The sequence below is a fragment of the Marmota monax genome, unplaced genomic scaffold, assembly GCF_021218885.2.
Source record: "Marmota monax isolate L192 unplaced genomic scaffold, Marmota_monax_Labrador192_F-V1.1 WCK01_AAM20220418_F8-fsc00014, whole genome shotgun sequence".
Taxonomy (NCBI): domain Eukaryota; kingdom Metazoa; phylum Chordata; class Mammalia; order Rodentia; family Sciuridae; genus Marmota; species Marmota monax.
In genome coordinates, this window is record NW_026695222.1 from 34505904 (window position 1) to 34532392 (window position 26489).

At 49.7% G+C, this 26489-nt stretch overlaps 1 protein-coding gene and 1 long non-coding RNA gene across 8 annotated transcripts in view; one reads left to right on the forward strand and one right to left on the reverse strand.

Moving 5' to 3' along the window:
* The window catches only part of Pcif1 (phosphorylated CTD interacting factor 1), a 12868-nt gene extending 1337 nt beyond the window's left edge, over window positions 1–11531 (reverse strand). The window contains exons 1-16 of one of the 6 annotated variants that reach the window (XM_058575710.1): window positions 11136–11528; window positions 8823–8945; window positions 7322–7464; window positions 7109–7233; window positions 5737–5874; window positions 5411–5541; window positions 5139–5293; window positions 4354–4501; window positions 4193–4276; window positions 3869–3968; window positions 2424–2586; window positions 1556–1728; window positions 1340–1426; window positions 1071–1255; window positions 329–422; window positions 64–239 (exon numbers count right to left, since the gene is read on the reverse strand). In XM_058575710.1, coding sequence (XP_058431693.1) covers window positions 64–239; window positions 329–422; window positions 1071–1255; window positions 1340–1426; window positions 1556–1728; window positions 2424–2586; window positions 3869–3968; window positions 4193–4276; window positions 4354–4501; window positions 5139–5293; window positions 5411–5541; window positions 5737–5874; window positions 7109–7233; window positions 7322–7445 — 1883 coding nt within the window. In that variant the 5' untranslated portion in view covers window positions 7446–7464; window positions 8823–8945; window positions 11136–11528. The other 5 variants (XM_046434013.2, XM_046434014.2, XM_046434015.2 and 2 more) reach the window with 5 other exon arrangements.
* Window positions 11532–22970: 11439 nt separating this feature from the next.
* Window positions 22971–26489, forward strand: LOC131423793 (uncharacterized). Of its 2 annotated transcripts, XR_009225847.1 has the most exons (3): window positions 22976–23358; window positions 24595–25449; window positions 25730–26489. It is a non-coding gene; the product is annotated as an uncharacterized LOC131423793 (long non-coding RNA). The 2 variants fall into 2 exon arrangements; XR_009225846.1 differs by having other exon boundaries at window positions 22971–23358; window positions 24595–26489.

The window sequence follows — 26489 nt, forward strand, 5'->3', positions numbered from 1 at the left end:
GGCCAGATGAGCCTGGCCTGGCCAGCCATCCCTCCTGGCCCTGCTTTCCCCCGGGGCACCCACTTCTTGCAGATGTGCTGGGAGCCACTGCGGTACTCATGCTCAAAGGCGGGCAGGACCAGCTGGTGGCGTTTGAAGTGGCTCTGCTCCATGCGGGTGAGCGCTGGTGTGGGGGGTTCCCGCCACTCAGGGATAAACACAATGAAGGACAGGGGCTCTGGTGAGCTCTCCAGCAGTTTCTGTGGGAGGAAGAACAGGGTGGACATCAGAGGCTGCCCTCCAGGTGGCTGGCAATTCTGCCTCTCCCCCAGCAGGGTGACACACCCACCTCGAAGTGAGAGACCATGGCATCCATGAGCTCCTCGCAGAATGGAGGGTTGGCCTCAAAAGAACCGCTCAGCGGGGCAAAGTCCAAGCAAGGCCTAGGGCCAAAGGTGAACACTCAGTCCCATCGGACCTACCTGTCACCCCCACACCCCATAGGCAGGCCAGAGGCTAACACTTGCCCTTCGTGTATCTTGGGACAAGGCATGACCCTGTACACTGAATGGGTGAGAGGACAGAGGCTCAGGCATGTTGTGGTGCCATGTGCTCCACACTAGAGAAGCAGCTGTGCTGAGTTGCGGTTGCCACAGCACAGGGCATACCCAAGGCTCCCTGGCTACTGAGCTGTGGCCTCTTGCTCTTGTGGCCACTTCTTCCCCCTGAACACAGCTGTGTTCTTTCATCAGTGCTCATCCCACCCCGTGAATTTACCTGTGAGGGCTCTGAGGTGGACACTGCTCAGAGCTGCCCTCCATGTAGCTAATTCACCCAGAAGCCCCCAGACCAGATCAGGGCATTCACATGCCTGCCCACAGAGCCCGAAAAGCTGAGGCTATCAGAGTTAAGTTAAGCCACCTGTCCAGGGTCTCACAGCTGGTAAGTGATGAAGGCAAGGACTGCCTCCAAGGCTGCTTGACTCCAAAGCCCTAAGACATTAGGAAGCAGCGGGCCAAGGTGGGCCCCATGCTCTGGCGGCCTGCTTCCTAGGCATGGGCAGAAGGGGCCCAACCACCCCTGGCTCTCACCCGCGGGAGCCAAAGTAGCCATCTGTGTCAGGAAAGGCGGAACAGTACTGGCGGAAGTAGCAGTTGAGGGGTGAGGCAAAGCACTCGAAGCTGACGCCGAACAGTCGGTGAAGAGCCTCAAAGACGTGTACGGGCAGTGATCCCTGCAGGCCAGTCCCCTCGTAGAGGCCCACACCAAACATCATCTGTAGAGTGGCCTCAGTGAGTGTTGGGCTCAGCCTCCCTCCTCCCCCAAGAGGAGCCTTCCCGCTGGGACCCCAAGCCTGTACCTGGTACCGTCGGAGAAGACACCAGACCCTGGGCAGGAACCTCTCGAAGGCGGAGTCGTCAATGCAGCTATAGCGGTAAAGGAGCCACTGCAAGACCAAGGCGCTGACTTCAGCGGTGGCCCATACCCTGGTCACTAGCCGCCTCCTGAGGACTTGGTTAAGATCCCAGGCCCCAACTCATGCCATCAGCTAGGGCCCTTCTCCCTCGGCTCTTACCAGCTTGCTGAAGTAGTTGCGGCTGACCTTGACCATCTCTCCCTTATACCGGATGCAGACCACATTGTTCTCCATGTGCATCTCCACACTGGGCATGGGGGGTGCGGACACAGCCAGCCTCACTGGGTAGCAGTACACCAGGCGGGGCTCCACCTCGGAGGCCTCCGCCTCCTCTGTGGGCAGGGAGAGCAGTGAGGGGCTGTCCTTCCCCCATGGCCTCTGCATCTACTATGTGACCAAGCGCTTTACACCGAGGGAGAGAAGTTTCAATCCATGGATCAATTAATTGTGGCTCAGTTTCAGTAACAGGGAACCAAAAACATTTTTAAAAGCTACCAGTTGGCAGAGGAATAAACCAGTGGCCTGTGTCCATGTGCTGTGGATATAGCTACTGATGCAGACCCCACTCGGCATGCCTTGGGGCCTAGTGTGCAAGTAGGCTTGGGCCGAAGATCTTGCTGCTGGGCACGGGTTTGAGAATCACTCTGCCTTCAACATAATAGTTATACTACCTTATTTGGGGACCCCTGGGGTCCAGGTGGCTTATTTGGGCTGCATGTGAGTATTCAAGATCCTATGGTCAGGTAATATGCCTCAGTCTGGGAAAAGTGAGGCCTGCAGAGAGTGGATAGAAATCCAGTCCACCTCACTGCTTACTGGCCTTTCTCATCATATCTCCGCATTTCCCCAAGGAGTGCTGAGAGCTCCTAGCCAAAGGGCACAGTAGGCCCTCCCCAAACACTGTGGGGAGAAATGGACTCCCCCAAGCCTGTCCTTGGCCTTGAGGCTCAGCCTTATTTGTTCCTTCAGTCAGGGTGTGGGACAGAGTTGGTGGCATCACAGAGGCTCCCCACTACTTCGCCCCTACCTGAGATGTTATTTTCCTTGAGGATGGCAAGATGCTTCTCTCGGATCCGCTTGACATACTCCAGGGAGATGTGATAGATCTTACTGCAGATGCCTTCCACGGAGTCCTTGGCTGCTGCTGAGACATGGGGGCCACACTGCCTCCGCAGGTGTTCCAGGCGGTCCTGGAGAAAACTCCTGATCAAGACACTTGTGGGGGCCAAAGGGCCTCAGTGGGGCTGGCAAGTAACTGCAGGGCTCTTGAATTCCAGCAGTCCTTGCTTTGAAACTGGCTTCACTACTTATTAGCTGTGTCCCTTAGACAAATCCCTCAGGTTCTCTGAATATTACTCCTCAATGGTCAAAGGAACACAAAATACCTAACAGGGCAGTTTGAACATTAAATGTAACCAGGCCCCTGGGATACAACAAGTGTCCAACAAATGCCAGCAGTTTCTGTTGGGTTCCCCATGATGACTACAAGGGGAACAGACCAGCCAGGCAGTGGTCCCAGCTCACAGCATCTGTGCTCCATCTATCAGGGCACAGTGATTACAAAACAAGGAGCTTGGTTGGTGTGGATTTAGAAGTTGAGCTTTGAGCTACTTGCAAGGATGACTGCAGGCATTTGTAATTTTGCTGAATCACGCCTGTGAAACTGCAGAGTGAAAATGAGTCACTCCAGCTAGTGAGTACACCTACCTTTGTCACTCTCTACGTGTCAAGTACACAGTTACTATCGTGAAGTGCGAAACCTTGTCTCTTGTGAAAAATGGTCCTGAAAAGAAAGCCCATTGCTAGTGCTGGTGGAGAGGCTTAAGAAGTGAAAGGTTTTGGCCAGAAAACAGAATGGTTCTGGACACATTAAGAGCAGGGAGTTGAATCTGATGGTAGCTTTTAACTGTAATATAAACACACACAAGGAAAAGCAGTTTGTCAATCTGTTTCCAAAAATCTACTTGGGAGATGCTGAACATTCATTAAGTTGGAAAGGCAGCCATATGTGTGTGGCCAAGCCTAAGGTTCTGTTAAGAATGTTAAGGGAGCTGGGCTTGGTGGCGCACGCCTGTAATCCCAGCAGCTCGGGAGCCTGAGGCAGGAGGACTGCAAATTCAGATCCAGCCTCAGCAATTGAGCGAGGCCCTAAGCAACTTAGTGAGACCCTGTCTCAAAATAAAAAGTAAAAAGGGCAGGGAGTGTGGCTCACTGGTTAAGGCCCCTGGGTTCACTCCCCAGTACCAAAAAAAAAGAAGGGAAGGGATGAGGGATGTCCTTTGGGGAGAAAGCCAGGAGCCTAGACAGACGCCTCCACAGTCGTGAGTCTGGGGACTGGTAATGTCAAGGTCTGCGGTACTGCACGGGACAGGCTGCCACAGGAGCCCTGCCAGCCTGGGTAGGCAGAGTGAGTTTCCTGGAGGGAAGTGGCCAGAGAGCCTTCCCAGTGGCCTCACCCTGGGGTCCACTCACCATGTAGTCCTCCTTGGAGGCCGAGTGGTCTTTCCGAAGCCAGCTAAAAGTATCTTCCACGTTCCACTTGACCACCTTCCTGCTGTCAGGGGATGCGCTCCTGCCAGTCAAGGATGAGAGAAAGCAGGCTCAGCTGGGTGTAGGGCCCAGCCATTCGGGTATCTGCGCCACCCTCCCCTCCCAATTCCACGTTGCTGGTGTCCAGGGCATCAGCCCCCAGGCTCACTTCCCAGCCCTTGTCTGCCTGTGTGAGCACAGGCCAACTGGCCTGAGACCTCCACTCTGCCCACAGACCCATCCTGTGTGGTGCAGTGACGGCCTCACCTGGACTCAATGAGCCGCCTGGCAGCCTCTGCGTATTTAAAGAGCAGGCGCTTGGCTTCCTCCCGGAACTTGATTCGGGATAACCTGGGTTAGAGGGGGGCAGAATTAGAGCCCTTCTACATGACTGGGCAGCACTGAGCGGTGCAGCTGCAGAGATGTACCTGATGGGAATGTCATTCATGATTTCACGAAACATGGAAGGTGACACAACTGGTTCACAGTTGCTCGGCAACAGGGGGTCAGATCCTTTGTCCACCACCTTGCGCTCCAGCATCCAGCGGTTGAAAGACTCCCGTGGAGGCTCAATACCTGAGGGACAGAGAGCTGCTGAGGCTCTGGATTTAGTCAACAGGTTCCACTTTGGGGTGGGCACACAAGAGGCACCACACTGGTCAGTAAACAAGACCTGGGCCCTGTTACTTCAGAAGTTTATTTTCTAGTTTTCATTTTCCAAAATATATTCTGAGAATCGCTAGTTTATGGTTATGTCAATAAGTGTCACATAGGGTTAAAGGGAAGAGAAGGACCTACATTTCAGCAAAGTCAAGCAGGTTTATTTATGTAAAAGTTAAAAACTGCAGTTCACTAATAGGACACTTGGTCATTTCACTCACTGGTTTTGACACTTGTGAGATACAGGTATTCTTTTTATGTTCTTTTTCAGGTATGTGAAGAGTTGACAGTGCCTGGCAAACAGAAAGCTCCAGCCACCCTGTAGGTAAGCACTGCTTCTACTCCCTCCTTACAAGTAAGGGAACCACATGTGGAGTGTTGAGAGCTGAGCTTAGAATCAGAAGTAGTGGAACCAGGAGCCCAACAGGTCTGTCTGCTCCACAGCGCACGCTCTGACCATCAAGCTCCCCGCACCATCCCTAAGACCAGATGGCAAAGCCCTGGCTCTTGCTAAGAGTGACTGGAAACCAGGGGGCTGGGGCCCAAGGATTACCCTCTCGCTGCTGGCACAGCTCCCGATAGTGCTGCCGCAGCTTCAGGATGAGCTGGGAGCGGAACTGCTCCACTTCAGGGTGCGGTGGCAGCACCTCAGAAGGCCCTCGGTGCTTGATGACAGCGTTGGTCTGGATGTCCAGGTCCCAGTACACCCTTGGGGCACACACAGAGGCAATGAAGATGCTCTGCCTGCTGCCACCATATCCCCCAAAGTCCCGGCAAGCTGACCGTTAGCAATGGGCACCCCCAAGCCAATTAGCAGGGACTCACTCAGTGGGTCGAAGGAGAGCTGCTTGCTGTTTATCTTCAGGGGATGCACCCCAAATCTTCAGCGTTGGAGTTCCTGGGACACTGGGGGAGCTGGGCACTGACTGGCCTGTGGGTGTCACAGGAATTTCAATCTACAGCAAAAGAGAGACAAAGGGACTGGATCAGAAGACTTAGCAACCAGGCTCCAACACTGCGTATCTGGTGAGCTGTGTCCTGGGCCCCCCTCCTGACCAGCCTGCCTAAGCCCAACTCTTGCAGGGAGCCTGTTGGCTGCCTGCCTGAGTTGGTCACTTACCAGCCAGGTCCTGAGAGCCCCGGACACTCACCTTGGGCTTCTTCACACCATTGCCGCTTGGCTGCTCTTCCGAGAGCTGCCGCTTTCTGGGCTTGTTCTCAGGCGGGGGGGTTTCCACCAAGCTTGAATCTTGGGGCAGTGGGGTCGCATTCAGCCCCAAAGGGTCCGACTGGTGGAGGGAGACCAGCAGAGTTGCAACCAGGGCCAGGTGCTTCGGAGCCCTAGTACTTCGGACTCTCATGCCCTCCCGCCCTGCTCTACTCAGCGGAGAACACGGAGGCTGGGATGCTGGCGGAGAACACCGGGCTCTGCTCCGGCCTGCTACCCGGAACTGTGTGGCCTTGGGTGAGCTACTTCCCTTCCTAATTTCCTCACCTTCCAAATGGCCACACAGAGCCCCACCTCACACTGGAGATTACTACGTGAATCAGCGAGTCCAACATACAGCATGAGATCGGTGCTTGGTACATTATTTTATTTTTCTTAAGAATGAAAGGAATAAAAGAGACTCAGAAATGTTCATATTCAAAAGATCAAGACCCTGTGAGTGGACCTCCTTTGATGACACCAAAAGTATGTGTGGTATGTGAGCATGTGGTCCTGAAATCACAGCAAAGTGAGTTCCTGCTCTGCCTACTGCTAGCTGTGAGGCATCAGGCCATTTGGTCCCTCTGAACCTCAGCTTCTTCATCTATAAAATGGAGATGCCAGGTGGCTTGCTTGTATCTAATAAAAGCTGCTCCAGCTGAGGAACCCTAAGCCCATATTCCCCCCAGACAGCCTCTCCCTGCCCTTCCTCAGCACTCTGACATTCAAGTTCTTAGAACTGAATTTATAAAATCCAGTAAACTGGATTTATCTCCTCATTACTCTCCTCTTACACTCTCACTTAGTTAACTTCACCTTAAATGCTGATTCTCAGAGCAGTGCTTCCTGTACCTTCCCCTTCCCCAGACCAAGTCAGGATCCCTGCTGTCTGGTTTTTTTCCTTTGGGTGGTGCTGGGGATCACACCCAGGGCCTTGCACATGCTAGGCAAACACCCCTAACCCGCCCTGCTGTATTCTTCACACCATACTTCACACACATCTGCACCTGTAATCCTATGGCCCCACTCTAGTGAACTGTGGGGAGACGGCATGTCTATCTTTCTCACACCTGTCTCCCTGGCACAGCGCCCAACAGGTAGCCGAACTTCACTGTGCTACTCTATGATAATCATCTGTTTGTCTGTCTGCCCTATTTGAATGTAGGCTCCAGGAGGGCAGGGACTGTATTTGTCTTAACACTGTGTCTGCTGGTGTCAGCACAGGGCTGGGCACTAAGAGATGTTCAGAGTACGCTTGGGGAAGACGACCCATGTGCCAGAGGCTGGTGAGACCCCTGGGCTAGGCTGGCACTCACAATCACATCATGCTGGCCCAGCACGGGCATCTCCCACAAGGACTGGTTGGTGAATCGGTTGAAGTAGTAGGGACGGTTCTCCCTCCGGCTCCAGCACTTCTCCCAGCCCGCATGCACCAACTCCTCTGCAAACAAGCGCAGAACCCACCAAGGTCATGGCTGCCCTTGGAGGACCCTTTCTACCCCACTGCCCACCACTGCCCCTGCCAGTACCTGGGAGGTCCTGTACCAGGCGGACTGGCTTTGGAGAGCAGGGCTGGCTCTGGGTGGAGGTGCCTGGGGAGTGACTCAGCAGAGATGCTTCTTCCCAGGGGCTGCCGTGATTCTCATTGGCCATCTCAGCACCCACACGGGACCTGCCACACAGAGGACCAAAGAGTCAGCTCCATCTCGCCCTCCAATTACAACCAAGTGCCCCGGTGACCACCGGCAGATGCGCTGAAATCTAACCCAGTCCTGCTCTGGAAGGCCAGTATGGTACTTCAGAAGGAGCCTTGGGACCTAGGCTGCAGTTCCCTCAACTATAAATTGGGTGCCCTTCTGCTGTTCCCCTGCCCAAAACAACCTTCCCCTCATTCTCTGCCTGGCTTGCCCCTAGGCTCACTTCCTCCAACAAACCTTCCTCGACTGCTCCCTCCCAGACTAGATGGTCAGGGCCCTCCCCAGCGCCATGAACACCAGTGCTGAGTACTCAGATGGTTTGGTGTAAACTGGATTTATCTCCTCATTATAGATTTTTAACCCTTCCAGGAACAGGAATTCATGCCAATGTATCTCTCTCCAGAGCTCAACATAGTACCTGGACCCAAAAGGAGCTCTATTAATTCTGTAAACATTTACAAATCAAGACTGGCAAATAAGACAGAACAGTGTCTGCCCTTGAGAAGCTATTTCTACAAGAAAGAATGGGAGCTCCTACTCTTGAGAGGATTTTTACCGCTCACATCCAGTAGAAGATATATAAGTAAACCAAAGCACAGCTGGGGAAGGAGCGTGGGATCTAATTGGTCACTCGTTTTACGCTACAGGGCAGGAAGCAATCTGTTGCTAACAGAACCAGTGCAACCAAAAAAGACTACCTAATTCAATTCTTCAGAATCCCCAAGTGAAAACTAGCATTAAGAACTAGCAAGGAGGCCAGGTCCTTCAATTTGTATTCCCTACCAGCCCCACCCAAAGTACACCCAGCACAAGCTTTGATGACCAAATCGGTTTCTGGCCAGGGATTGTTATATCCCTAGGGGGCCAACCAAGATCAAATTGTTGATGCTGGAGTTGTTTTCAATATGTCACAATTGCCCACAATAAGACCACAAAAGCAGATTTAAACATTCATTATCTTTGCATGCTGAAATTTTACCAACTCATTGTGGCCACACTGATTAGCTCATGCTGATCAGGAGCTCTGGTTGGCTGTTGACGACATCATAGCAATCACTGGGACACTGATTTTATTGTACACTTAGTCATAGTCATCTTTGTTAATTTGGAAAGGGAAAAGTCAATGATTACTTCATCAGTACAGTTTGGCAGATAAAATGCAGGGGCACAGGATATATATACAACGAAAGAGTGCCTTGACAACAAAAGGGTTTGGAACTGTTCCTTGGGGACTGAGCCCATAGGTTCCAAGGCTGAATGAGGTCCCCTTTCTCTCACCCTCTGGGGTCTGCAATGCTAGCATGAGAGGGTTTTCTTCTGCAGCTGGACTGACCCCCACGTCACAAGGTCCCACAGAGATTGGGGAAGGCCTGCAGCAGAGGGAGGCTCAGCACAGGTGGGTGAACTGGTCAGCAGTGGAGTGGACAGGGGCTCAAGGAACTCCTTGTATCAGCAACTGGAGAGCAAACAAAAAAAGACAGTCACTGACCTGTAAAATGTTGCAGGGAGAGGACAATAGGGACAAGGACAAAGAGCAAGTTGGGAGACTAAGACAGGGCAGGCAGTAGACAAACCCAGCCTGGAATTTTTAACACATACACATTTTTTGAGATGGGGACTCTAAGTTGCCCAGGCTGGCCTCAGGGAATCCGGAAACTCAGGAGATGAAAATGGTATTTCTCCAGTCTTCCAACCAATAGGTTTACTGAGTAGGTTTTTGGCCTGCATGGTTGCACCAGGACCATGTTCAAGAGGACCCAAAGCTTGGTTGGGCAAGGGCTCTACCAGCCCAGAATTTTTCAAATTTATATAACCAGATGTGGTGGTGCACGCCTGTCATCCTAGCAACTCCGGAGGCTAAGGCAGGAGGACCACAAATTCCAGGTAGCCTGGGCAACTTAGCCAGACCCTGTCTCAAAATAAAAAGGGTTGTGACTGTACCTCCGTGGTAAAGTGTCCCAATCCCCAGTACTGCCCAAGGGGGGTGGGGGCATGAAGAGGAAGAGAAAAAAATATCATGTATCTATATGTATATATACACACGTTTTTCTTTGAAGACAGCATATTGCTCTGTTGCCCATGCTGGTCTTGAATTCCTTGCCTCAAGCCATCCTCCTGCCTCAGCCTCCCCTGTGGCTGGGAGTACAGGCCACACCATTGGTCCAGCTTTTAATAATTTTTAAACAAAGGGCCCATGATTTCATTTTGCACACTGGGACCCATCAAATAAACTATCCTTAGCCCAAAGAAAAAAACGTATACACATACATATCACAGATCTGAGGGCACCAGGCCAAGCCACCCACACTGAATGAAAGACACACTTCTCTGAATGTCTTTAAAAAATTTAAAACGTAAACACATTATATAACACATCTCATTCATCTTTATTGAAAAATATTTTTCCCAAGAAACGTCCTGTCATACAGATGCACCAGGAAGATGCACTTTTTAGATGAGATGGCACAGTTTAGCTTGAGGCCAAATGAGGACACTGCAGTATTTTCAAAACTGTGCATCAGAATCATTTGGGGCTTTTAAAAGAATGTACCTCAGATTCCTCTATCTCACTCCACATCTTAAGAGCCAGAAACGGCGAGAGGAGGTTCAAGAGAATTTATAATTTTTACACACATTCCGGTAGAACTGGGACTCTGGATGACTTTATGTCACTGGAAATCTTTACCAATTTAAATTCTCTAAAGAGGGGGGGGGGGTGCAGCTTGGTGCAGAGCGCTTACTTGACATACTTGAGTCCTTGGGTTCGCAAAATTAATAATTTTAAGAATTAATAAATTCGCTGAGTTTGGGGTGCAACAAGTCTGTGGCCTTACTGCTGATACAAGTACCAGCTTTAGGGTCGGACACAGTTCCAGGCCCTGCTGCCGCTTCCCGGCTTCTACACTGGCACCGCTCAACCTCTCTGCGCAGAGCCTAACCCCTCGTGAGAAGGGGTTCCGCACGAGAAGCTGTCCTTGTCAACGTAATGTACTCATTCCGCAGGTGGCCTCCCGACCCTCAGCGTACCGCAGTTCAAGAAGCGCAGCGGAGCCTAAGGACAAACAACTGTATCTGCGCAACCCGAGGAACCCACTAGAAGGAAGAGTCCGATTCCGGGATTGGAGGAAGACGAGGCGGGAGCATCTCAGTAGCGTACCAATCAGAACTTTCCGGCCCAGACAAGAGGAGCCACAGGACTTGCAAAGTACGCAGGCGCGAGGGCGCGCGAAGGAGGGGCAGGACGAGGCCCAGCGCGCGTGCACCTGCCCTTCTCCCAACCCCAGCGGGGGCGGGTTGTTTGGCGCGCGCGCGCCGGCCCATCTCCCGGGCTCCGCCCCCCGCCCCGCCGCGCGCTCCCGCCCCCGGGCTGAGGCGACTCAGAGTCGGAGCCCGACACAAAGGCGGTGGCGGCGGCAGCAGCGGAGGGGCCCTGGAGGCCGCTCCGCCCGCGCTCTCCGGGCCCACCTTCCTCACTCCGACCACCGGCCCGGCTGCCCACCCGCGGGTCTAAGATGGCGGCGGCGAAAGAGACCAGGCCAGCGGCAGCCCTGAGCGGAAAGCGCCGGAAAGGCCACCGCTGCCCGGCTTCGGATTCCCGGACCCTGGCTCGGCTCGCGGCGAGACCATGGCTTCCTGGGGTTCTTACCTGCCCGGAGCGGACTTGAAGAGATGCGGCTACACGTTCTGCTCGACCTCCCGTTTTGCCGCCTCCGCCTCGCCCTCCCCAGCGCCGCTGCCGCCATCTTGTGTCCCGGGCCGGGACTCCGCGCTGCGCATGCGCCGGTACCGCCTCTGAGGGACCGCGCCACGACTGTGCCGCCATCTTGAGTGTGGCCGGGCGGTCTGGCTCCCTAGAACTTGCTGGTTTCTGACCCCCTCCCCTTCCTCCCTTCCTTCTCTGCTGTCCCAAGCGTTTTTGAGGAGAGGAAAAAGCTTTGCTCCCCCCGGGTTGTGAACAGAGCGAGAAATGAATTCACCAACGTCCTTGCCTCAGTTTCCCCCGAGAGTACACCTGCAGGGTCCAGAGGACCCAGTTGGGCGCACCAGGGGACTCGGGGCCGATTTGGAATCTTCTGGGGGCCCGGGCTCAGACGCCGACCCGGGGGGTGGAGTCCTGGTGACGTAGGCTTAACGTAGTGGGCACCTGGGTCCTAGCTTCCGCGGGTCTGTGCTGCCTCAAGCCAGCCTCTTGCCCTCTCTGGACCAGCGTCGCGTAGGGTTCCAGAGTGTGTTCCATCCCTGCCCCCATGTCCAGGCTGTGTGCGAGTGACCCTCCCGTTAGCGCCTGCACGAGTTGTAAGTGCTCGGAGTAGAAGACACTTAGCGTGGGGCGGTGGAAGAGTGCTTGGGGGCGCTGAGAATGAAGGCGGCTTTGGGAGAGTTAGGAAATTGAATACTAAACGTATCGGTGGCCATTAGAGCTCGTGGGCCACGCATGAGCGAGGCCCTGGGTACTGTCCCCAGCGCCGCAGAAACCCGATCGCAAGCCTCGCTGAGGCCTCAGAGCCAGCGAGAGATTGGCAGCTGTTGGGCGCCCCCTGCCAGCCTTCGGTGGGCGCTGGCGAGCTGCCTGGGATAGGCACCCTTCCGTCTGGCCTGCCGTCTGAGCCCACTGCCCGCAGCTTGGGAGGCAGGTTTGGCCCCTGCCGTTAGACTAGTGCTTGTGTGGAGCCGAGGGAACCGGAGCGCAGGCGTGATGCCCAGACGCTGCTGCCTGCAGATTGGGGCGGCGCGGGCAGTCAAAAAAAAACCGCGAAGAACCAGGCATCTCGGCAGTCTGGGTTCAGATTCAAGATACATGACCTGAAGAATTTAACCTCTTTCGACTTTTCGCTTCCTCAATACAACATGATGAACTCACCCACCTCCTTAGGGGTTGGAGAGGGTCACCTGAGGTGATGCAGCTGATGTACTCAGCACAGCACCTTACACTTAGTGCTTAATAAATGTTAGCTCCATGTAGATTCGAGCCCTCCAGAAACAAGAACAAGCCAGCTTCATCAGCGCCGCAGTGCAGCAGTCCTGTCCTCTCACCTTTTGATGGAAGACTAGGAAGCCAGACAGCTGGGCTCTATCTCACACCCTGCCTCGGAGGACCAAATGGCACGCCTTGCCTGAGACATGGAGTTACAGTCACTCTAAAGAGTGCCTAAATATACAAGCTCACCAGTAGTTCATTTTTACACTAAAGTGTAAGAACCATGTAGTGATTGTTATCTGTTCTCATTAATACTGATTGGTAACCAAGGCACCAAACTTCCCGAGTGCCTGTTCCAGTTTTACCAGGAGTTCTGAGTAGGAATGACAGCGTAGACTCTGCCCATGAAGAAACTGAGGCTAGGGCAGGTCAGGGATGAACAACCATGAAGTAACAGGACTGTAGTATTCTCAGAAGCAGAACCTTAACCCTCCCTGGCTTGCCTCTCTGTGGGGAATGGAGTCCCAACTCCTGGGAGGTGACTCATCTGACTTCACCAGCTGCCATGGACTTACCACTTCAGTGTCTTCCGGGTTACTTCTAACCAGAGTGTTCAGCACTGCTCTTCATATTTCTGGGGTTTTGTGGTCCTGGGGCTTGAACCCAGGACCCTGTCCATGCTGCCAGGCACTCTACCAGGACCCTGTCCTTGCTCTTCACCTTAATCTGCCTCCCCTTCTGATGTATTTCCTATCTCCTCTATTCATTTTTTTTAAAGATAGAATTTTTTTAATATTTATTTTTTAGTTTTCATCAGACACAACATCTTTGTATATGGTGCTGAGGATCGAACCCTGGCTGCACGCATGCCAGGCGATCGCGCTACCGCTTGAGCCACATCCCCAGCCCCCCTCTATTCATTTTTCACAGTCAAAATCAGCCTTCTCCCTCCATCTTCTTTTCCACTACTTTAGAGGGAGCCTCTGCCAGGAACGGTGGAGCATGCATGTAATCCCAGGGGTCTGGAGGCTGAGGCCAGGAGGATCCCGAGTTCAGAGTCAGCCTCAGCAAAAGCAAGGCTCTAAGCCACTCAGTGAAACCTTGTCTCTAAATAAAATACAAAATAGGGCTGGGGATGTGGCTTAGTGGTCAAGTGCCCTTGAGTTCAATTCCCCACCCCCAAGAAGAGGGAGCCTCATTCCTTTTTAAACCTTTTATTAAGAATAGCACATGTATCAGTTGGTAGAGTGCTTGCGTCACAAGTACAAGGCCCTGGGTTCAATCCCCAGCACTGCCAAAAAAAAAAAATAGCACACATGGGGGGGCTGGGGTTGTGCTCAGTGGTAGAGCACTCCTAGCACGTGCAAGGCCCTGGGTTCTACGATCCTCAGCATCACATAAAAATGAAATAAAGGTATTTTGTCCAACTACAACTAAAAAAAAATTTTAAAAAAATAACACATAATCTGGGGGTTGTAGCTCAGTGGTAGAGCACTCGACTGGCATGTGTGAGGCACTGGGTTTGATCCTCAGCACCACATAAAAATAAATGTACTGTGTCCATCTCTACTAAAGAATTAAAAAAGAATAGCACACATGGGCTGGGGTCGTGGTTCAATGGTAGAGTGCTCGCCTGGCATGCATGAGACACTGGGTTTGATGCTCAGCACCACATTAAAAAAATATTGTGGCCCCCTAAAACTAAAAAATAAATATTAAATAAAAAAAGCACACACGAGCTAGGCATGCTTGCATGCCTATAGTCCAGGGAGGCTGAGGCAAGAGGATAACTTGAGCACACCAGATTCAAGACCAGCCTGGGCAGCATGATGAGACCCCGTCTCAAAAAAAAAAAGTGTGAAGCTTAATAATGTATCTTCCCCCACCCCTCCATACTGGGGATAGAACCTAGGAGGCGTTTACCCACTCAACTCCATCTCCAGCCCTTTTTTTGTATTTTGTTTAGAAACAGGGTCTCACTGAGTTGTCTAGGGCCTTGCTAAATTGCTGAGATTGGCTTCGAACTTGTGATCCTCCTGCCTCAGCCTCCTGAGCCGCAGGGATTACAGGTGTGCACCATCACACCTGGCCTGACTGCTTTTGTGGCGGTTATCCCTTGCTTTAGCAATTGTACCATCTGAGCATTTGTTCCTAAAAACTAGAGCTTTACCCCTTCCTTAAATTTTATATAAATGAAATCACAGAGTGTTACTTTGTGGCTTACTTCTTCTCATGAGCAGTGCACTTGCAGTACTCATCTGTTGTCACCGGGAGTCACAGTGAGTTCCTTTCCATTGCTGTGTTTTGTCTTCCACTGTACATTTATCTATTTGATTGTTAAGGGAAATTTGAAGCCTCGCACCTCCCATACCTCTTGGTTTGGGAGGTCTGCTGGTCCGCTGGTCTTCCAGCAGTGCCCCTCTTTTAGTCTATTACAATCTTCAGCCACAGGGATCTGTCTAGTCATATTGCAAACCTGACATAGTTGCCTTGTGCTTAAAGCCCTTGAGTGTTTCTTCAGTGCAGGACAAAATCCCAAACCCTTAGCTTGGCTGGCAAGGCCTGTAATTATAAAGAGCTACCATAGCAGAGCATTTACTACATTCATTACATTCACAGTTGAGACCTTTAAATTATCTCTTCTTGATCTGGTCCCAGCCATCTTGAACTGCTTGCAATTTTCCTCAATGTGCCAGGTTCTCTCTTGACCCTGGACCGTGGCATATGCTGTGTGCTCTCACTCTTCCCTCAGGCTTCAAGTCAGCCCTTAGATGGCACCTCCACTGGCAACCTTCCCTAAAAGATATCCCATCTCTGGCGAAGTCAGCTCGGCTCTTCTGTGCTCCCCTGCTGCCCCATGCTCAAGTATCTGACCAATCTTTATCCTATAGACTGTGGGCTACATATGGGTGGGAGCTGGGGCTTGTGTGCCCTTATAGCCATCATGCTCAGCCTGTGTCAATCACACTGAATTGAAGTCTGAGTGATTTTTTTCTGGTATCCCCATTTCTATTCCAGGCTCTGGTTTCTGTGGTGGGAACACCAAGGCAGTGTCCTTGGGGAGGCCAAGGAAAGCATGAGCTGCCTGTTTGATCTCTGTCACCAGCTGGAATCCTCTACACCCAAGATAGGGATGAAGCTTTCAGCAAAGATTTTGGGACTTTGAAGTTCTCCAGCAATGTTTCTGGACCAAGAAGCTTTGCTGACAGCAGGCCTGGGCTAGGTGGCTGAGATAAGCAGGATCCTCCAGCTGGGACCAGGGCAGCCTCGTGGGTTTAGAAAGGCCCTGTGCTTAATGTTCTGTCACTCTTTCTTTTTTTAGTGCTGGGGATGGAACCCTGGGCCTCACACATGGCTAGACAGGCGCTCTGTTGCTGAGCTGTGTCCCTGGCTTCCGTCACCATATTAATCCTTCAAAGTTTTGAAAAAAATTCTCACATTTTCATTGTACTCTGGTCCCTAAAAAATCATGTAGCCATTCCAGGCTAGGAACTCACTGCCAGGGCCTGTGAGGACCCCGGTCTCAACTCAGGACAAAGGCTGGCCTCCATGTTGAAGCAGAACATAAACATACTAGCTCAGTAGAAAGGATTTGGACTGTTTCAACACAAAGAAGTGAGGTGATGGAACCTAATTTATTATATTGTTTTTCACTAAGGTTACTATTTGTGTGTGTGTGTGTGTGTGTGTTTTACCCAGGACTGAATTCAGGGGCACTCGGCCACTGAGCCTCATCCCCACCCCTATTTGTATTTTATTTTGAGACAGAGTCTCACTAAGTTGTTTAGTGCCTCGCTTTTTGCTGAGGCTGGTTTTGAACTCACAATCCTCCTGTCTCAGCCTCCCAAGCCACTGGGATTACAGGCATAAATACGCACAGCTACTAAGTTTACTATTTAATTTTGGTTAAAATGCAATATATTTAGAAATACAAGAAAATATGCAGTTAAAAAAAAAAGAAATGGGATGATGGAGATGCCAGTTACCCTCATCTTATCATCACACATTGTGTATGTGTGTTGAGGTGTCACATTGTGCCCCCTAAATGTGTATACTATTATGTCAAAAATAATACATTGAAAAAAATACCATATATCTTAGCCCCCTGTTCTCTGCCAGTGTAGTAAGAGCAGGAGTTGCGCATCAAGGACTCTCTGAGGTTGAAATTACACTGAGGCAATGTCCAAGGCAAGTGGGCCTGGCCCCAGGAAAGCTGTGGAAGGGAGGCTTCCAGCCCAAAGTGTGGTTGCAACAGGGAGTGGCTCTCTGGCCATTCTGGAACCAGATGGCAGAAGTTGTTTAAGCTAAGAATAGATGAGGGGAATGGGCGTCTCCTCTGGTCTTCCTGGCCCTGTGAACATCTGATATGGTGTGTGTTCCCTCCATTGTTTCACGTGGCCAGACCCATATGTACTGAGCCCGTCTGAGAGCCTTGAGAACAGGTAAGACAGGCCCTTTGTCTTCAGAGCCCACAAAGCATTGGGGGAGGCAGATCACAAAAAACCCTCGGCCACAGGCAGATAAGCGCTCCCAGGGACAGCCAGGCAAGTGGGTGCTTAAGGAAGGAGGCTTCAGAGGAGTTGACAATGAACTGAATCTTGCTAATAGAATTGGATTTTCCAGGAAGGCAAGGAAAGGGAAAGGGTATGGCCTCTACCTAGAGGTGTAGAAGGGTATGACGTGTTTGGAGAACTGGTCAACCTGAGCACAACAGGGGAATGTGGTCTTTCCAGGGCCTTGGGAATCCATATTGAGTCCCTGTCCTGAATTAGTGCTCAGCATCTCCAGGTGGCAGTTGATCATATCAGGACAGGAGTAGACGACACCTGGATTGTTCCCTCCATGCTCCCACCTATTCCCTAGGATACCCATTGTTTTTCTACTTTGAGCAGAAAGGCCAAGACCGGGATGTTTACATGAGCTGAGTCTGCAGAATTAAATTCCAGACTTCTCCAAAAAAGAAGACACGACAACTGCTGGCAGCTTCCTGAAAGTCTGAGATCAGAGGAAACTTTGACCTAGAGAGGAGGAAGAGGAGGACATCTAGTTGAGATTGGGTCCCAGCTAAGGGGTTCCTCAACACTTGGCTTCTAACACAGAGACCTCAACACTAGTGGAGGAAATTATCTTTAATATATTTATTAGGGTGTAACTTAACATACTACGAGATTCTCCTGTTTCTAATATACAATTCAATGATTTTTAGTAAATTTACAGAGTTGTACAACTGTCACCACAGTCAGCTTTATTTTTTATTTATTGATGCTGAAGATTGAACCTAGGGCTTCACACAACTAAGCACATATTCCATCCACAATTAAGGATGACCTACATCCTCAGCCCTTTTTATTTTTTATTTCAAGAGAGGGTCTCTCTACATTTCCTAGTCTGGCCTTGAACTTGCAATCCTCCTGCCTCAGCCTCCTGAGTGGCTGGGATTATAGGCATACACCCATGCCCGACCACAATTCAGTTTTAGAACATTTACATCACCCCAAAAGGATCTCTTATACCCATTTGCAGTCCATCCTTATTCACCCAGCTCAGGTGAACATTAATCTGCATTCTGTCTCTATAATAATCTCCCTTTTCTGGACCACTTTGCATGATGTTCTTGAGATTCATTCATGTGAAAGCTTGTGTCAGCAGTTCTTTATTTGTTATTGCTGAGTAGTATTCCATTGTACAGATATATCATATTTTATCTGTTTACCAGTTGATAATCTTTTAGATTATATCTACTTTTAAAAAAAATTTTTTAGTTGCCAATGGACCTTTATTTTATTCATTGATATGTGGTACTGAGGATCGAATCCGGTGCCTCACACATGCTAGGCAAGCGCTCTGCCACTGAGCCACCACTCCAGTCCCTTATATCTACTTTTTTACTATCAAGATTAATGCTGCTGAGCATTCATGTACAAGCATTTTGTATAAACATACATTTTTCACTTAGTGGGGTAGGTACTTAGGAATGGATTTGCTGTATGGTAAAATTTTTTTAAAAATATTTATTTTTTGTTGTTGGATACAATACCTGTATTTATTTATTTATTTATTTTTATGTGGTTCTGAGGATCAAACCCAGGGCCTTGCACGTGTGAGGCGAGCAATCTATTGCTGAGCCATAACCCCAGTCCCTGAATGGTAAATTTTTTAACCTTTTAAGAAACGCCAAACTGAATCTGGGGATATGTCTCAGTTAGTGGAGTGCTTGCCTTGCATGCATAAGGCCCTGGGTTCAATTCCCAGCACCACAAAAACAAACAAACAAACCAAAAAACCCTGCCAAACTGTTTTCCAAACAGTTTTAATATTTTACATTCCTGTCAACAGTGAATGAGCATTCTAATTTCTCTGTTCTATGTTCTTTTCAACATTTGTTCACTTATTATTGTCAGTTTTTGGAGTTTTTTGCTTTGTTTTTGTTTTGGTACTAGTTAGTGATTGGCATATGCTAAGCACATGCTCTACCACTGAGCTATATCCCCAGACCTTTTTATTCTTTATTTTGAGACAGGGGTTCACTAAGTTGTTTAGGGCCTTGCTAAATTGCTGAGGCTGGCTTTGAATTTATGATCCTTCTACCTCAGCCTCTTGAGTTGCTAGGATTTTCAGGCATGTGTCACTGTGCCCAGCTATCCCAGTCCTTTTTACTTTTTTTTTTAAATATTTATTTTTTAGTTGTAGTTGGACACAATACTTTATTCATTTATTTATTTTTATGTGGTGCTGAGGATCAAACCCAGGGTCTCGCACATGCAAGGCAAGCGCTCTGCCGCTGACCACATCCCCAGCCGTCTGCAGAACTTTTAAAAATATACACAATGTCTTGGCTCTATCTCAGACCAATCACATCTGAATCTTGGGGTTTGGGACCTTGGCACAGGTATGCAAAACGAAAACCTATCTACTTTAAAAGGTGTTACTATGCAAAAGAATAAGGGACTAGAGGTTCAACCTCCGATCAGAAGCTCTGCCTTCCCCAGCACTAAAAAAGGAGCTCAAGCCGGCCAGCGGTCTCCCCCACACCAAGAGACAAATGGTTTGGAGCATGGGAGACAAGATTCCCTCCAAGAAAGCACATGTGTGGTCCCAGGGTGGACCAGCTTATTGACAGGGCATGATGGTGCCCTCCTGTAATCCCAGAGACTCGGGAGCCTGAGGTAAGAAGATGCAATTTTGAGGCCAACCTGGGGCTATTCTGCAAGATCCTATTTCAAAAAAATTTTTTTTAAATGAGAGGGTTTGGGGTGTAGCTCCACAGTAGAACAAATAACTGGCATGTGTGAGACCCTGAGTTTAATCCCTAGTATGGGGGATGGAAGGGCATGTTGGAAGGGAAAGTGAAGGAGCTTGGAAGTGGGTTGTGTGAAAAAGTCCCAACTTCTCCAGGCATGGTAGTACATGCCGCCTGTAATCCTAGCTACTGGGGAGGCTGAGGCAGGAGGATTGCAGGTTCGAAGCCAGCCTCAACAACTTAGCGAGGCCCTGAGCAACTTAAAGAGACCCTACCTCAAAATAAAAAATAGCACTGAGCCTCCAGGTGGAACGCCTTGTATGGTGGAGCTGGCTGCTTCTGGGTTACCTCCAGCAATGCTGACGTAATGCTAAAACAGTTCATGAGAAGGCAGCAAGTTCCCATGCTCTACAGAAAGATTTTGCGAGCAATTTGCCAGGTTTCAAATGATTCTGATCTCAAGTACCTGAAAGACTGGGCAAGAAGAATTCAAAAGAAACAAAAGTGCCACCAAAGAGCATGCAATCCAGATGATGATTACTCAGGGCACTATGCAGCTAAAGGAGTTAGAAGAAAACACTTGCTTCAGCAAAATCTTAATATAGCATTATTCTGGAGGATCTTCAGTTGAGCCTGGTTGCAATGGACAGCTCAAGGCCAAGTCAAACTGTATGTACAGTACTGAGCAAAACATCCAGACAGACAGGCTGTGTTACAGAGAGCGGAGAAAATCACATCAAAGTAATTGCCTGGGGACTGGAAAATATACTTGAGTTTTGAAAATGAAAACTAATAATAAAAATATAATAAAAAGGACTGAGTGTGACCCATCACACACACACACAATAAAAAAGAAGGAAGGGAGGAAGCTGGGCACGGTGGCGCACACCTGTAATCCCAGTGGCTCAGGAGGCAGAGGCAGGAGGATCGAGAGTTCGAAGCCAGCCTCAGCAATGGTGAGGCTCTAAGCAACTCAGTGGAATCCTGTCTCTAATAAAATACAAAATAGGGCTGGGGTGTGGCTCAGTGGTTGAGTGCCCCTGAGTTCAATCCCTGGTATCCCCCCCCCCCAAAAAAAAAGAAGGAAGGAAGAAAAAGAAGAAGGAAAAGTCCCAGTTCCTGCCTAGCCAGCTAAGATTGCAACGGGGCACTTCCCATGACCTTAGGGGTCGGCCAGGCCCCTGGGGAGATTAGGGAAGAATGACATTCCTGGCTGCAGACCAACTCCAGACAACCCTGAAGAATCGCAGAGAGATGGATGGTGCCACCGGAAGCAGAGAGAGCTTAGAGGCTCAGCTGGGAAGTAGGCCAGGGCCACACAGGCTGCCATAAAATTCCTCTTTTTGAAGAGTCTGTGGAGGATAATAACCATCCATTCTTGAATTCCACAAATGTTTATGGAGCCCTTCCATGTGCCAGACTCGGCTAGGCACTGGACATTCAGCCAGGAGTAAGAATGCCAGGCTCCCTCCCACCCCCGTGGGGCAGCACAATCAATAAACATCTAGGCAGACAGAAGGCAGGCAGTGAGGGGACGGGGCCTCTCATTGGGGTGACATTGGGGTAGAGGTCTGAGTGAACGGAGGAAGCCATCTACGTCAGGTATGTGTTTGAAGATGCACTGGCAGAAGAGCTGGTGGGAAGCCCACGCTGCTCAAACTGGTGTGTTCCGAACCGCGGGATAAGATGGAGCCACAGAGGGAGGGGACAGGAGCTAGGTCACCTAGAATGTCTTGGGGGTCACGACCAGAGATCCAGGTTGAATTTTGTGCACCATGGGGAGCCAATGGAGAGTTTGAAAAGGGTAGAAAAATGTTATGGCTTGCATTTTTTAAAAGATTGCTTTGGTTGATACAGAGAAACTAGCCCTACAGTCGGAACTGTGAGGAGGGGGATGAGGCCAGTTGCCCAGGAGAACAGGACGGTGATCTGGACTCCTGTGGGTGCTCATGGGGACAGGATATGGACGTGGAACATCTTTTGGAGTTAGAGACACCAGGATTTGCTGACATGAAGCACAGGATAAAAGGGGCAAGAATGTTTGACTTGAACGTTCACTGTGTGAAGGGCAGTGCTCTGATCTGGGATGGAGAGACAGAGAGGAACAGCATTTTACACTGGTGGGGGAGGGCTTGCTCAAACATGGAAAAGAGGAGGAAGGCCAAAGGGCTGTGATGTCCTGATTGCCGGCTATGGGTGGGCAGTCCTTGTTACACCAATGCACATGCTATGTTGGCACTCCAGAGACTGTAGTATTAGGGCATCTTGGAAACAGTCAGCGCTGGAAGGTGTTGGCTGCTTCTTGCAACTTTTAGGAAGGCCCTCCAAAAAGGAGACAAGTTTAAGCTAAAGATGGGCCTAACATTATTATCAAAAGAAACAGTCCCACCAGGTGTGGTGGCTCAACGCCTATAATTCCTGTAATTCAGGAGGCTGGGACAGGAGGATCACAAGTTCAAGGCCAGCCTCAGCAGCTTAGTGAGGCCTTGTCTCAAAATAAAATGGGCTGGGGATGTAGCTCAGTAGTAAAGCACCCTGGGTTCAATCTCCAGTGCACCCTCTCCCCGAAAAAGTCCCTACCACTTATCACCTCCTCCCTTCAGTCACTTTGAAATGTCAACTGGTTTATGAAACCCAGCCATCTAGGTGGCACTGTTACAGATGCCCCACCCCTTTCTCCAAACAATCTGAGGCTGGAAAACCCATGCAGGGTGTAAGGAAACCGATGGTTTCCTTAGAGGAACAGAGAGAGACCGGCCCCCATGAGTAAATCAGCGTCAACCAGCAGCTGACACAGGCCTAGAAACGGGAAGATGGGTGGAACCAAGAAAAAAGGAACTCAGAGGGAAAATGAGCTGCTCCAGGTCGACATTCAGGCCAAGACCGAGAGGGCAGGTACCAGTGCAGAAGACCCAGGGCCCGGGAAGCAGCACCTTGTCAGAAACCTCACGGTCCTTGAGTTTCAAACCTGGAAAGTCCTTCAGGGACCAGGTGGCCAGCTCTGTCCCCGGATAAAGGAACTTGTCTTCAAGGAGGAAATGAGAAAGGAGAACACAGGGCCAGGTCTCCTCCTAGCCAACGGTTCTGCCCCGGCTGAACTTACAAAGCCCCAGTCTTTTTTTTTAATATTTATTTTTCAGTTGTACTTGGACACAATATCTTTATTTTATTTATTTTTATGTGGTGCTGAGGACTGAACCCAGGGCCTCGCACGTGCTAGGCGAGCGCTCTACCGCTGAGCCCCAGCCCCCGAGTCTTATATTTCCCCTTTACTCTATTTGGTAACTGTCCAGTCCCCAAGGGGCTTGTTCTGTCCAGCTGTTTACATTGTGGGAACAGATGTAATCAAGTTCTTCCTGGGCTGCTATGTGTCCCCCTCAGGCCTCTCCCTCATTCCGACTGCAGCCCCTGTCACATGTCCTGGGCACACCCAGGATGACCCACACAGACACATGAGCTGCGTGCTCTTGGCCCGGCAGGGTGAACAGCAGGGGTGGTGCCATTTCCTGGGGAGCAGCTTGGCTGGACTGGAGGTTGGGGACAGTTGGAGGGTAGAGGAGCCGATGCAGCTTCTCCAAGCTAGGCGGAGATCCAAAGGAAACACAGCTGGAGACAGGAGAAGCAAGCCAGGTGACCCAGCTGACATCCTGGGCAGAAACCCAGCTTGGCATCCTATGGCCACTGTCACCTGTGCTTACGTACTTGGACCAGGTATTTCTTCCTGCTGCACCTCAGTTTCCCAACCTGCAGAACAGGGGCAATACTAGCTCTCCCCAGGGGTCGATGTGAGCATTAACTGGGGTAATAAACAGAGAAGTTGGGGGAAGCTGGGTGTAGTGGTGCACACCTGTAATCTCGGCGATTTGGGAGAATTTGGGAGGCTAAGAGAGGAGGATCACAAATTCCAGGTCAGTCTGGGCAATTTAGCTGTCTCAAAATAAGAAATAAAAACTCCCTCGGGGGCTGGGGTTGCGGCTCAGTGGTACAGCGCTCACCTAGCACGTCCGAGGCCCTGGGTTCCATCCTCAGCACCACATAAAAATAAATAAAGGTATTGTGTCCAACTACAACTAACAACAACAACAAAAACTTCCTCAAAAAACAAATCAAAGCAAAAACAAAAAACAAGAAAGAGCTGGATGTGGGATTACATACCTGTAATCCCAGTGGCCCAGGAGGCTGAGGCAGGAGGATTGCAAGTTCAAGGCCAGCCTCAGCAATTTAGTGAGGGCCTAAGCAATTTACAAGACCCTGTCTGAAAATAAAATACATTAAAAATGGGGGGTGGGGTGGGTGGATGGGGATTTTGCTCGGTGGTTAAGTGCCCTTGGGCTCAATCCCCCATACAAAAAAAAAAAAAAAAAAAGACACAGAGTGGATAGTTGAGAGCATGGGCTCTGGAGCCAGACCAACTTGAGCTAATTACTTAACCTCTCTGGTCTCAGTTGCCTCATCTGGAATCTGGGGGATGATGATACTTACAGGATGTTACCAGGTGTAAGTGAATTAGGATTTGCCAAATACTTTCTGCTTGTTAACAACTGGCTAAGGCTAATTATCAGAATCGTTAATTGGGCCCTCTGGTACACCATGAAGTAGTTCTAGCACTTTATATGCTTTAATCACATAAAATCCTCACTTCTAGCTGGGTGTGTAGCTCACACCTGCAATCCCAGTGGCTTGGGAGGTTGACGCAGGAGGATTGCAAGTTCAAAGCCAGCCTCAGCAATTTAGGGAGGCCTTCAGCACTTAGTGAAACCCTATCTCTCAATAAAATATAAAAAAGGCTGGGGTTGTGGCTCAGTGTTAATCGCCCCTGGGTTTAATCCATGGTACCAAAAAACAAAACAAAACAAAAAATCCTCACTGCTCCCCAGGACAGATCATCCCCGTTTACAGAGGTGGAAGCTGAAGCTCAGAACAGATTGGCTTTTCTATTTCCTCTAGAACAAGGGCTGGTGAACCAGGGCTGAGCAGGGACTCCAGCCAGCAGCCTGCTGTCTGAACACTCTGGAGTCGGCTTCCGAGACGCAGTGGTGGACTCAACAAAGCCCGAAATACGAACCATCTGGTGCTTTACCGGAAAGCTTTGAAGAAGCAGGACTGGAACCACGTCTGTCTGGACCAAGCACTTAGTGCTTTCCTGCCTGGGTCTCCGTGGTGCGCCGAACTCACTCTAGATGTAGAAAAGCATCTTTCTTTCTTTCTTTCTTTCTTTCTTTCTTTCTTTCTTTCTTTCTTTCTCTCTCTCTCTCTCTTTCTTTCTTTCTTTCGCTGGCCATGTTTTATTTGTCCTTTTTCTTCAAACAGGACAGCCAAGATACAGACGTACAGAGTAAAATAAAATAGATGGACAGATCCTAAGAGACTGCGATGCACAGGCTACATTCAACCTGATTTTATTCATGCTTGCCTTTGGGTGGGGAATAGATCATTCAGTAAAAACATACAGTAAAAACAAACAATGTCTTACCATGTACAACTTTTAAACTACAATAATTATGTACCTTAATTACTTCCTGCGCACAGGTCTAACATTACAGTATTTTTTAAAAAATAAACACAATTAAGACTTCTAGGAGGGCTGGGGATGTGGCTCAAGCGGTAGCGCGCTCGCCTGGCATGCGTGCAGCCCCGGGTTCGATCCTCAGCACCACATACAAACAAAGATGTTGTGTCCGCTGAGAACTAAAAAATAAATATTAAAAAAAAGACTTCTAGGAACATTTTTATCATAAATTAATTCCTAATTTTTCTTTGTAGATAGATCAAGCACCTCCAAAATACAAATTCCTATCCACGGTGAGTACTTTACTTAAAATGTAGGAAAGATTTCTTCCCAGTCCCTCTGAGTGCTGGGAATACTCCTTTCCCTCTTCAGCGGAAGGGATTTGGGGGGATTCTCGTCTGTCATCCTTCAAAGCCAAGAAGTTTGGGGTCAGGGACACAACCAAAGCCCTTCCTCCAACATCACTCTGACCTGTGAGGGCTGAGGACAGTTGTTGTTTGGTGCTGGGATTGAACCCAGAGGGACTTTACCACTGAGCCACATGTCCACTCCTTTTTATTTTTTATTTTTCAGACAAGGTCTTGCTATATTCCTTAGGGCTGAGGCTGGCCTCCAACTTGTAATCCTCCTGCCTCAGCCTTCGGAGTCACTGGGATCACGGGCGCGTACCACTGCAGCTGGCCTGAGGATTTTTTTTTTTTTTTTTTTTATAAATTTTTTTTAAGAGAGAGAGAATTTTTTAATATTTATTTTTTAGTTTTCGGCAGACACAATGTCTTTCTTTGTATGTGGTGCTGAGGATCGAACCCGGGCCGCACGCATGCCAGGCGAGCGCGCTACCGCTTGAGCCACATCCCCAGCCCCTGAGGATGGTTTTGAGAGAAAGGGAAACCCAGGTAATGGAGAGGGGCAGGCTAGTGGGCAGGTCCCTGGAATCAGGGCACCTCTGAAATGGAAAAGAACCAAAGGAATGCCATTTTGCTCTGACCTGCCTCCATTTTATGCTTGCTTAAACTGTCTTCTTTCCAGCCTCCTGACGCTGTATCTGTGCTGACAGTACAGTAGGACCTTCCCGCCCCCTGACTAAGGCCCTGATGTACAACAGAAATGACTCTGAAATGGATAATCAAAACAATTCTCTCATGTTACCAAAATATGTCTCAACAAGGTCTTTTCTGACCTACATCTGGCTCAACTGTCTTTGTGGTTTTTGTGGGTTTTGCCTTTATAAACTCTATACTTTCAAAATTCGGGAGCTGGGAGTTCTGGAAGGCGCTAGCCCGCTCCCAACCGCTTGCCTGGCACACTCATTAAAGGACTTTTCCCCTTTCGA